The sequence below is a fragment of the Delphinus delphis genome, chromosome 17 (assembly GCF_949987515.2).
Source record: "Delphinus delphis chromosome 17, mDelDel1.2, whole genome shotgun sequence".
Lineage (NCBI taxonomy): Eukaryota > Metazoa > Chordata > Mammalia > Artiodactyla > Delphinidae > Delphinus > Delphinus delphis.
In genome coordinates this window covers 916,766-929,575 of record NC_082699.1, presented here as the reverse complement: position 1 = coordinate 929,575, position 12,810 = coordinate 916,766, and the positions used below count along the sequence as shown (strand labels likewise).

The 12,810-nt window shown below is 41.7% G+C and overlaps 1 protein-coding gene across 2 annotated transcripts in view; it reads right to left on the bottom strand.

The window, feature by feature from the left end:
- Positions 1-6,441: 6,441 nt before the first annotated feature.
- Positions 6,442-12,810, bottom strand: part of UBE2V2 (ubiquitin conjugating enzyme E2 V2) — a 34,198-nt gene continuing 27,829 nt past the window's right edge. Inside the window, exon 4 of one of the 2 annotated variants that reach the window (XM_060035365.1) lies at positions 6,442-12,215. In XM_060035365.1, the coding sequence (XP_059891348.1) occupies positions 12,069-12,215 (147 nt within the window). In that variant the 3' untranslated portion in view covers positions 6,442-12,068. The remainder of the gene's footprint in view (positions 12,216-12,810) is intronic. The other variant, XM_060035364.1, reaches the window with a different exon arrangement.

The window sequence follows — 12,810 nt, the reverse complement described above, 5'->3', positions numbered from 1 at the left end:
TGTGTGCAGGCAGCATCCACTGTAGTGGGTGAGGACTGTACGTGGGCCCAGCAACGTGGGCTTCTGCTCAGCAAGGTCAGTCTTCCAGCTGCAACACCACCCTTGACAAGGTCAACCAGACACTTTGGGCGCCCACTGGGCCCATTCCACTCTGGAGAAGGCTGGCTTCACCTTTCATATTCCCACCCTGCTCCCCTGTTGAATCCACCTCGATCTTCCGCCAGCAAACTCAGAGCTAGGAAGGAAGTGAGCCGGGCTCTAGGTACCTAGGTTGGTACCCGTGCTCCTTCAGAGTCAAAAAGGGAATGCCTCTAAATGCTCTGAGGATGTGAACTTGGCCTGTAATTGATCTTTCAGGACACCTTGTTTCTTACACACACACTGGCTTTGCCCAGTCTGGACTCCCTTCCCTGGTTTCTACTGTGCTACATGACGACAGACAATTGTAATGAAACACGTCTGCACATTTTTACAACTATGAAGTATCTGATACGAAACAACTTTGCTGTTTGCAAATTGTCAGCTTCTATTTAGCTAAACTAACAGTAAAACAAGTAAACAAATGTCCTATTTCTCTTAGAAAACTGCCTACTAGCAAAACTCCTCTGGTCAAGTGAACGACTTTGCTCCCAGAGGGCCAAGATAGCACATGTGCCTGTGAACAGCAGAGCAGCTTTTCTGGAAAGTAACACATGAAGATGGGTTATGTCAAGATGATTCCTCTCTGGGAGCCTTGCGCCAGCCTTATTGTCAAGTCAGTGTGGTCACTGTCAGCTGTTACAAACTCCACCAGGACAGAGAAAACAGGTTTTCTCTAAGTGGCCCTCCACCCTGAGCACTGCCAATTCACTCCCCACTCCCCACTAAGGTCAACAGTACACAGTGCCCAGGCTATTAACCGTGACAAGCAGTATAGCGTGCTATCTGCCTCTATATTCTTACTGTCTCTGCCACTTCCCGATTCCAGAACCCAGTCAGCTCTGGCTTCAGCAGTAACCTCATGCCTTCCTCTGCAGCCTGACACCCAAGGGGCAGGGTTCGTACAGGACTCCTGCCTTGGGCTCTGGGGACATGCAGCTGGGGGACCCCACACCCCTGGCTGTGGCCTCGGACTGTGCGAGCCTGACTGGCTCCCTGCCAAGGAGCTACTGTGGTGGCCAAGGGTGCAGCTCTGCTGCACTCGGTGACTCAGAAAATCCACACCTTCACATACAAATTAAAACACACCCACAAAATACGTATGTCTCTACCACTGCTGACTTCACCTGCGAAGTTCCCAGACATCAATCTCACGTACATTACAAGGATCTCAAAAAATTACTCTCTAAAAGTTTGGTTTTATTATTTATATCTTACTATAATAAACACTTGATATTTTTCCCTGCAATCTCTCTTCTCTAATTTTAGGACTTTTATGTACAGACAATACCCGTGTACTTCCGCTCTCCCTGCAGTTTCTCCTATTTTTTTTTTTTTTTGTGATACGCAGGCCTCTCCCATTGCGGAGCACAGGCTCTGGATGTGCAGGCTCAGTGGCCATGGCTCACGGGCCCAGCCGCTCCGCGGCATGCGGGATCTTCCCGGACTGGGGCACGACCCCGTGTCCCCTGCATCGGCAGACGGACTCTCAACCACTGCGCCACCAGGGAAGCCCAGTTTCTCCTATTACTAGCATCTTGCCTTAGGTAGTGTGGCACATCTGCTACAACTGATGAATCACTCCTAATTATTACTTACTAAAGTCCAAAGTTTACATGAGGGTTCACTCTGTGTTGTACATTTCATGGCCTGTGACAAACACACAATGACGTGGCTACACCATTACGGACAGTATGACTGCCATAAAAACCTCCTGTGCTCCGCCTAGGCGTCCCTCTACCTCCCCGCCACTCCCCAGTCCCTTGGCAACCACTCACCTTTTTACTGTTCGCCTTTACCAGAAAGCCATACAGTTGGGATCATACAGTATGTAGCTTTTTCAGACTGACTGGACTCTTAGAAACAACTGGATCTCCACAGTTTATTAGCTCCACCAAGTTCATGGAAAGTTAGTATGCACTGCTCAGAAGTATACTGAGGACTGAAGGAACAAAATCCCATGGACCAGTTCTGGATAACACAGCATTTCAAGAATATTCCCCCTTGGATTAGTTAAAACATAAATACAAACTGGTCTTTTATCCAATTCTTAATGAATTGTTACTGCTAGAAATAATTGGTACAAAACCTGACAATCGCTATAACTGCTCACAGTAAAATCTAGATCTCCAAAAAAATATTTTTTTTAATAAGAAAAGGAAGAGAGACTTCCCTGGTGGTCCAGTGGTTCAGAATCCACCTTACAATGCAGGGGACACGGGTTCCATCCCTGGTCCGGGAACTAAGATCCCACATGCTGCAGGGCAACTAAGCCCAAGCGCCACAACTAGAGGGAAGCCCATGCGCCGCAACAAAAGATTTCGCATGCCACGATGAAGATCCCGCGTGCCGCGACTAAGACCTGACGCAGCCAAATAAATAAAATTAAATAAAAATTTTTAAAAAAAGGATGAAAATGGGAATGTAAGTTGATACAGCCACTATGGAGAACAGTATGGAGGTTCCTTCAAAAACTAAAAATAGAACTACCATACGACCCAGCCATCCCACTACTGGGCATATAACCAAAGAAAACCATACATAATTCAAAGACACATGCAACCCCAATGTTTACTGCAGCACTATTTACAATAGCCAGGACAGCAACCTAAATGTCCATCAACAGAGGAATGGATAAAGATGTGGTACATACATACAATGGAATATTAACCAGCCACAAAAAGAAATGAAATTGGGCCACTTGCAGAGACGTGGATGGACCTACAGACTGTCATACAGAGTGAAGTAAGTCAGAAAGAGAAAGACAAATACCGTATGCTAACACATATATATGGAATTTAAGAAAAAAAAATGTCATGAAGAACCTAGGGGTAAAACAGGAATAAAGACACAGACCTACTGGAGAATGGACTTGAGGATATGGGGAAGGGGAAGGATGAGCTGTGACAAAGCGAGAGAGAGGCATGGACATATATACACTAACAAACATAAGGTAGATAGCTAGTGGGAAGCGGCTGCATAGCACAGGGATATCAGCTCGGTGCTTTGTGACCGCCTGGAGGGGTGGGATAGGGAGGGTGGGAGGGAGGGAGATGCAACAGGGAAGAGATATGGGAACATATAAATATGTATAACTGATTTCACTTCGTTATAAAGCAGAAACTAACACACCATTGTAAAGCAATTATACCCCAATAAAGATGTTAAAAAAAAAACCATATATAAATATGGTCAACTGATTTTTGACAAGCATACAAGACCATTCAACAAATGGTGCTGAGATGACTGGATATATATACGTGCAAAATTTATACATACAAAAATACAAAAATTAACTCAAAACAGATCAAAGGCCTAAATGTAAAAGCTAAAAGTATAAATTCTTAGAAGAAAACACAGATGTAAATTTTTGTCACTGTATCAGAACGAACCAACAGGAGATCATAGATAAATGATAGGCAGATAAAGAAAGAATAAGACACAGAGATAGATATTTATTTTAAGGAATTGGCTTAAGTAATTGTGGGGACAGGCCAGCAGGCGGGAAATTCAGGCAGGACTTGACTGCAGTCTTGAAGCAGGACTTGACTGCAGTCTTGAAGCAGAACTTACTTTCCTCCAGGAAACCTCAGTTTTTGCTCTTGAGGCCTTCAATTGACTGGATCAGGTCTCGTCACATTATTGAGGGCAAGCTCCTCTACTTAACGTCAACGATCGTAGATGTTAATCACATCTACAAAATATCTTGAAAGGACCCAGATTAGTGTTTGATTTAGTAACTGGTTACTACAGCCTAGCCCAGTTAACACAACTAACCATCACAATGACCTTGGACAAGGCAATGATTTCTTAGACATAATATCAAAATTACAAGTAACCAAAGAAAACAACAGAAAAATTACGTTGCATAAAAATTTAAAAATCTGTGCATCAAAGAAATAGTATCAAAAAAAGTGAAAAGAGGGGCTTCCCCGGTGGCGCAGTGGTTAAGAATCCGCCTGCCAAACGCAGGGGACACGGGTTCGAGCCCTGGTCTGGGAAGATCCCACATGCCATGGAGCAACTAAGCCCGTGTGCCACAACTACTGAGTCTGTGCTCTAGAGGCCACGAGGCACAACTACTGAGCCCGTGCGCCACAACTACTGAGCCTGCGCTCTGGAGCCCGTGAGCCACAACTACTGAAGCCTGCGAGCCTAGAGCCCGTGCTCCGCAACAAGAGAAGCCACTGCAACGAGAAGCCCGCGCACTGCAACAAAGAGTAACCCCCACTCGCTGCAACAAGAGAAAGGCCGCGCGCAGCAACAAAGACCAAAAATGCAGCCAAAAGTAAGTAAATAAATAAATATTTTAAAAACGTGAAAAGACAGGCCAGAGAACAGGAGAAAATATTTGCAAACCATATATCTGATACAGGTCTAATATCCAGAATATATAAGACCTCTTACAACTCAACAATAAAACTACAAATAAACCAATTTTTTATATGGGCAAAGGACCTGAGTAGACATTTCTCCAAATACACAAATAGCCAGTGATCTTGTAAAAAGATGCTCAGCATCATTAGTGACTGGGGAAAACCGCAGCGAAATACCACTTTACACCTACTGGGATGGCTAGAATCACAGCCAAACAATAATGTGCTGGTGAGGATGCGGAGAACTGCTGGTAGAGATGTAAAATGGCACAACTACTTTGGAAAACAGCCAGGTAGCTCCTCAAATGACTAAACACAGCTACCTTATGACTTGGCAATTCCAAGAGAAATGAAAACATATGTCCTCATAAAATCATATACAAATGTTTGTAACAGCATTACTTATCACAGCCAAAATACGGAAACAGCCCAAATAGCCATCATTCTGGAATGTTCTAGAATTAGTGGTGATGTTTGCACAATCTTGTGGATATGGTAAAAACCACTGGGCTGAACAGTTTAAAAGGTGAATTTTATGGTACGTCATTTACATCTCGACTTAACAAGGAACGTGTAGGTATGACAGAACCTCCTCTCCTGGCTCTGCTGGCCTTGGGCCCCACACCTCCAGGCTAGGATACAGCGGGCCACTGAGAGCAGCAGAGCTTCGGCTCCAGGAAGCACCCTCCCCGGGGGCACGAGAGGATGCAACTGAGGTGTTGGTCACCACCTCCCCCGTAAGGAGCCCGGCAGCGTTTCACACCAAGTCAGCTCAAAGGGGGACTGTCCAGCCTCCGCAGGGCTACTCTGAGATTCAGGTCAAGGTGTGTGTTTCTGGTGGGCCAGCGAGGTGTATGCCCCACCTGTGTGAGATGAGTGCGTGAATGAACTACACCAACACCACCTCCAGGACCACCTGTAACGTGCACTGGTCAGAACAACAATGCAAACAATCGTAAATGCACTGATAACACTCATGACTGTGGGAGGGCAGGAGTGGTGCCCATCCAGGGGTGGATCCACCAGGGCCACTGCACCCAGCTGGACAGGGGAGGGGTGACAGGCAAGCCAGGTCTCACTAGCACCCAGAAGCCCATCTGTCTGCCTTCAACCAGGAGCAGAAATTAATTTCGTCCAGAAAGCACAAGCGGCTTAATGAAGCCTCCTATATGACCTCACGTAACCTCTTGGAAAGTTAGCCCACCCTTTACACAGGAGGACAAACCTGATGCAAATGCATATCTTGACATAATTTAAGTGAATGTTCTTCGATTAATAACATTTTTAAAAGCTACCACTTACTGATTAATCATTCTGATTGTGATTAAAACCATTCATATTGTTTCATGACACCACAACTCTATGGGGTAAGCATGACCTTCTCAGAAGGAACTGAAGGGTACAGGGCTAAGTGGTCCAAAGCCACGGGGTGGAGGGCCCTAGGATTTCCATCAGTTTCCTCTCTGCTGCTCTTCGTTGATCAATTTACAGACCCGGTTCGGCTTAGAACCTCATTGCTAACGGCGCTTGGGTTCTGCCAGTGAGGAGCCCCAGAGGAGGACCACAGACTCTGTCACCCACTCGATCACCAAGGCTGACAGAACTGGCGCCTACCTATCACCTCCATGGTATTGTCTACCTTTATGTCCTAAAGCAGCAGTCTCACAAGGACTTAACACAGGGAGGGTTGAAGAAAACACTCCAACCTGCCTGCTGAGCAGAACTCAGTAGATTCTGCATCGCATAAAAAGTCACCTAGTTTCTGGCAGTCATTTTAACAATTTTTAATACAAATAAATGATTCTAACACTTCTTTGTAGACAAATACATTGTTTTCAAAAATGGTATTTCTCATAATCTTAAATATCTCAAATAAGAAAACATCCAAATTCTGATGTTTAGCTTCAAAAAATATACTCTGGGGATATTTTTAAATTCAAAGAATATTAAATGCTTAGAATACATTTATAAATAATATTAAAATTTTATTACTGTGATGGGCAGCTTGGACATCAACTCTCAGAGGCAAATGAAGCAAAAATATCACACACAAGGACACTGTGTCAAGGAGGACAACGGTGACAGGTGAGGAGAAGATCTGCAAATCAGGGATAGAGAAGGTTGGAGAGGACCCAGGTAGTGAGGGCACAGGTGGTAAACAAAGGGCACAGGCAGGAAGGAGCCAGAGCACAGCAAGCGGGCGAGCTACCTCTCATAAGCAGTCTTCAAATTCATGGTTGGGGCTGATGTGAGGGGACCACATCCAGAATGATGGGGAAAAGGGGTTTAAAGGGATCCATTCAAAGAGCAACAGAACGTAAGAACAGCAGTGGCCATAGGCTGACAGAAGGGAGCTAGAGAGACGACAGGTGCGGGAGATTCACCAGAGGACGATGGACAGTACAGAGGCACAAACGGAGAAAGGAGCCACTTTCAACCGCAGTTTATTTTCTAAACCAATAAATGTATTCAGCACCTCTTAGCACTAAGCTTTAAAACCTAACAGATTAAAATGTGTCACCCAAATTTAAAATGATCTTACTATATCAGTTTACCTACCATCACCAATCATAAATCATTTTTATTTCTATACAGGGCCACAAACACAGCAAAGTGAGTAGCACAGTAATTCTCAAGAATCAAGGGTTTAAGACAACTGTGGTCTCAAAGTTGAATCAAGACTCAGGAATTTTAATTCTCTGGTTAACAGAACAGAACAGAGGGGGACCTAATGCGGGAACTGTATTTATACCAAATGAAGGTCAGATAACACAACAAAGGTTTTTTGTACCAGTTTGTCAAGAGAGAAAAGGTAAGAAAAATCTGAGGTCCAGCCGCACACTCTAATATAGACATGGCAACAACAAAAAGCCAAGAAGAGACGAAAATATTTACATTTCAAGTAGAGAGTAATTCAATAAAACATCCTCAATATTAAAGTCTTTTACATTTTAATTACTATGTAATTGTGTTAATTTGCTTTATAATTTTATAGGGCTAAGAAGTTTATACATTTGCATTGATACAATTTTATGCATTAAACAATGTTTTAACAAAAATAATTCAAGACAATACTGAGTCCAAAAGAATTATTGTTCTCCTTAAAGAAGTCCGTATGTTACTCAAGATTAAGAAACCCAGGCAATTAGATATTTTACTTTTCTTGTGAACTCAATTACTTTTACTTGAGTATTAAGATGATTTTTTAAATTACAGCAATAAAAAGATAATTTATGATAGTGGATATAATCTGGACATCTGGCAATCACTACTTATTTGGACAATGTGGCTTGAGAAGCAGTAAAACAATACATTTCTCTTTGTCAGTTATCCACTGTGGAGAAAATCTACCTTTTCCCCTCAAATTAAGGGCTGACAAACTACAAAGGCTATAAAATCTCACCCTGTGTAATAAAGCATTCACAATTACCATGCTTGTTGATTGGAAGAGTCTTTGGACCCAAAAAACATGACATTAAGTATTATAACTAATTTTACTACATTTTAATGTAGGTGTCCTGTCGAAACCTCACTTTACATTACACTGTTAATTTTCCAGATTACTCTGTAAAATTATCTATTGTTAAAAGCCTGTTTAAAAAAAAAAAAGCTATTATATCAGATGAAGGAAGAATACACACACTCCATTGTTTAATGTTTCCCCATAATCTCTCAACAATATTTTAATTACTCAACTGCACTGAACAAACAAGGAACAGTTTTCACTCTCAATGAATTCAAAGATTTGCTTCTTTACTGACCACGGGGTTTCTCACTTCATTGGTTTCTCAGTGCCAGAGATTAGTCTTCCTTTGGAGGTGGAATATTACCTTTACTTTTGTATAATCTTTTGGCTGCCAAAATCTCAGACAGATGTAAGCAGCTGCTCAGTACTCAACTAAGACAAGATAAAAGAATTCACACGGTAAGTCTACATCTGGAGCAGAGGGGCCACTGCACAATCCTTACATGGTATCTGGTCAGCTACCCACTGGAGAAAGGATGATTCCTGGAATGTTTCTAAGTTAAGAAAGTGAAATCTATCTGGCTTTTATCACTGATTTCATAAATGAAGTTGCAGAAAAAATTCTGTACTGATCTTTAGATTACATGTAAAAATGAAATGCAGAGGACCTTTAGGAATTTTTTAGGTGAGAATGTCCCGTTAGAGATGTACGTAAACACAATGGGCAACCTCTTCACATCCAGTGATTCTTTAAAATCACGTACTCACTCCATGATTCCCTCAAACTCCCTTAATTCACAGGATGACAGTTTTGACTTGTCATTTATTTTCTGTGTCAGCAAATACCTCAATAATTTTCTCTTCAGAAAATACTTATGGTGTATCTTTTCAGTATTCCACTATACTTTTAAAATAACCAACATTTTCAGTATGACCTATGATAACATTTCCATCTACTGTTCAGTAACTTCAAAGAGGCATATTAATTTTAGCATAAAAGATATTCTATTTCCATACATTTTGCTTGTCAATAAACACAGTACTGGGTAGGAATTAACTGCTAACGCTCCTATCAAGCCTGTTAATACGCTGCATCCACTGCTTTTCATAATGTTTCTGTTTTATATACAAAATACAAATGCTTTCCAAAATCTTCGGAGCTGCAATCTTTTTGTGAACACAACCAAAAGCCAATCAAGTTGTTACTGGAAAATCATATTGTTACTTCTCAGAAAAGTGAAATCAGTGCCTTTTAGATCCTTCCCAGCAATTAATTATACTATAATGCTTCACATATATGTCTAAAAAATATACTTACCGAGAAAATCTGGGGGAAAAAATTCCTTAAGTAACTCCCCAAATTGTTATTCATGACACTAGACAGCATCATCTGCATTTACACTCTTTAACGTGTACATGCAAGCACGGCTGTGTACCCACGAGAAGAGTGAGCACAGCTTTGACCGAAGTCTATACCCCACGATGCGTCTTCCAGAGCCGCCCACATGGTCTCCCACCAAATCCAGGGTGGGAAACACATTGCTATTTTCCAGCCATGTACTCTAAATTTTCAAAACAATATGAATTTCATGCATATTCATCAATAACAATATATACTTAGTGGGAAGAAGCTAAATTAATGAATTGGTATTAAGTAATCCAGACTAATAAACCATATGCAAGTCAAACTAATTCACTCCCCAGGCACTTACTCAAATTTGAAGTGTGATAAATTCTTTTAAAAAGATAATTTAAAATTATAATTTTTAAAAAAATTTTACACCCGAAAAACTCAAATACCATTGACCACCTCTTATAAATGTTTATGTTCCAAAATCCTGAAAAGTCACACATAAACCTGTAACAACAAATGCCATTACTTTAAAATACTAGAAAAAATATTTTTAAAGGAGGGATTCTGAAAATTAGTAATTAAAACCATTAAAGCATAACACTGACCTAACAGGACAAATATTTTACTTTTGCAATCTTTATTCACACACGATCATCCCCTACAGTCTCACCTGCTAGCCTTTCAAACAAATTTCGAAGGCAACACACACCTGTGGGGGGGAGTCCTTCACAAGAGCGGGTGCGGGGAAAGGAGAGTGGACCAGAGGTCAAGGTGCCCAGGCTCTCAGCCCACCACTGTAGAAACAATGTACAGCACTCAGATGGTTATCAGCGCCCACATATGACAGGACACGCTCTCCCAGTGGGGAAGGGGTCACTAGAGACCGATTTAGACTGTCAGGAACCACCACTCTCACATAGGATATCAGTGTAATTCCACTTAATCTCAACCACTTAAAATTTTTAAGAATGTATGCCAAGGTAATAGTTCATTTCAAACCTATTTTAATAAATTACACATGCACTAATTTGTATGTATACATTCTCTATGTGTCACTTTAAACATCTTTGATAATTAAAGCCATATTGAGGGCTTCCCTGGTGGCGCAGTGGTTGAGAGTCCGCCTGCCGATGCAGGGGACACGGGTTCGTGCCCCGGTCCGGGAGGATCCCACATGCCGCGGAGCGGCTGGGCCCGTGAGCCGTGGCCGCTGAGCCTGCACGTCCAGAGCCTGTGCTCCGCAATGGGAGAGGCCACAACAGTGAGAGGCCCGCGTACCGCCAAAAAAAAAAAAAAAAAAGCCATATTGAAATTAGCAAATTTAGATAAACTGCCACTGACTTTAAAGTATTACTGGCCAAGAAAAGGTAGCTCAGAGCTTTAACTTTGAATGCACTTGAAAAAACATGTCAGGGTTGAGAAATCTGTCCTTGTTACATGACCACCTTACTATTTTCTTCAGAAAACAGAACCCATAAGAGAGAAGTATTTTCAACAAAGTAGTACACCCAAGCGCTGTGAGATGAAAAACGGCATCCGAAAGCCTCGTCACTCTGGTAAAGCGGAGCACAGGTGGACTTTCAATTCAGAATTATGTAGCTGCCAAGGCAAAGGATAAGTGAACAAAACTAACCCCAGCTAGTGCGAAGAGCACTGGGGGCAGATATTATGAAGAAAAACTGGAACGTATGTTTGGATAATTTGCGCTCTCTAATTCTATAAAAACTGCTAGAACTCAAACATCTTTCTTAACAATATTTCTGGTGAAATCAACTTCAAAACATAATACCTGGGATTCCTCCTTCTCCTAACAAGAAATTAAACTTATTAGGTAATCTGTACTGTTAAATACTCCACAAATTCCAATTTGCAAGAAGTATACAATATAGGATAAATAATAAAAGGTGTGTATAGGGGAAGGCTACAATAATTCCAATTTCTGCTACCTCAGCAAGTTACTGTATACATACCACATCAATATAACAGAAATGGCACAGTTTCTGAGGACACATTCCACATTTTATTTACAATTTAAGACTAACGTTAATCTCAAAATCACATATCCATATATCTATTTCCTTTTTGTTGATTTCATTTAAATGTAAATGCATGGTTTGTCCAACAAAGACTGTAAACAACTCTTCACCGCGTCTGGTACATGGAACACCCAGGAACAGCTTGTAACGGAAATCCGTCCACCTCCCCACAACAATTTTATTATAAATACAGGTATCAAAACAATTCTGAACGTATTTTTGATACTACTAGTAGTCAGCACCTATACCGCTTCGAAAATGAACACGTTTTGTGACAATATTCATTGTACCTGCCACTTTAGACCATTTCAACGGAAGCTCTTTCACTAAGCGAGAGCACGCCATTCTGGGTTTTCCTTCTTGGGCTTTCTCTTCAGAAACACATCTGCTTGCACAGCCATCTGACACTTCTTGCTGTTCTTCCACCTGGAAACCTGAGTTCCACTCTGAGTACTCCAGGTTCATGCTTAAATGACGGTGCCTTAACAAGAAAAAAAACTGTGCTGAATTTTCCTCCTGTTACCTGAAAACATAATGGGTGTACATATATTAAATATACTCTTACAGATGTCCAGGTCATGTTTACCAGCTGGAATTATCTTACTTAATGTGTGGGTATTTTGCATTGTGATATTTAATCAAGACATTAACATGAATAGAAGGTTGTTGATTTAAGACAAGTTTTAAATCCACTAAAATTAATTGTTGTATGTTTGTCCTTCTGGTGGCTGTGGAAGCTTCATATTTTCTTTGGACATCATTAGACGTCTTAGCTCTTGAAGTACAACTTTAATGCTGTATGAGTTCTGCCATTTTGCTAACACTGGTATGCTCCGTGCATCCACCTGAAAGGAGGGGAAGAAGAGGAAAGTCAGCTGCCGAGTGTAGCGGGGTCGGCCACCAACTCACTAGACGCACTTTGATGAGAAGTACTTCTAAAAATTCATAGCTTGGCTCTATTTTCACAAAGTGAACATTATGAAACTACTGGTTCATATAATACTTAGGGAAAATATTCCTTCTTCAACAGGTGTTTCCTAAAAAATTGTGTCCTTTTCGTGTGGTGCTTTTCTGTAAACGTGTAGGGAACTTCGGTCATCAGAAATAAACAAATGTTATATAAAATAACTACACGTAAACATATTTACCAATTCCTTCTTGATAAGGTCAGAGGTTTCTCTCCATTCCCAATGCCACGACCCAAAGTCTGGGCAATGGCCTCCACCAGGATTAAGGAAAGAACTGCGAACCCTGACCTCTGCTTTCAGAGCTCTCTCTCCCGTGTGTTCTCCGCACTGTGCTAAATTCATCTTCCACTGCAGGAAACTGGCAGGATGGGGCTGGAGCTCCTTCAAAGCCTCACCCCCAGCTACCTGCCATCTCTCGGCCTGCCTGAAAGTTCCCTGGAAAAGCCCTCCCATGGGGTTTCTCTTTGTCTGA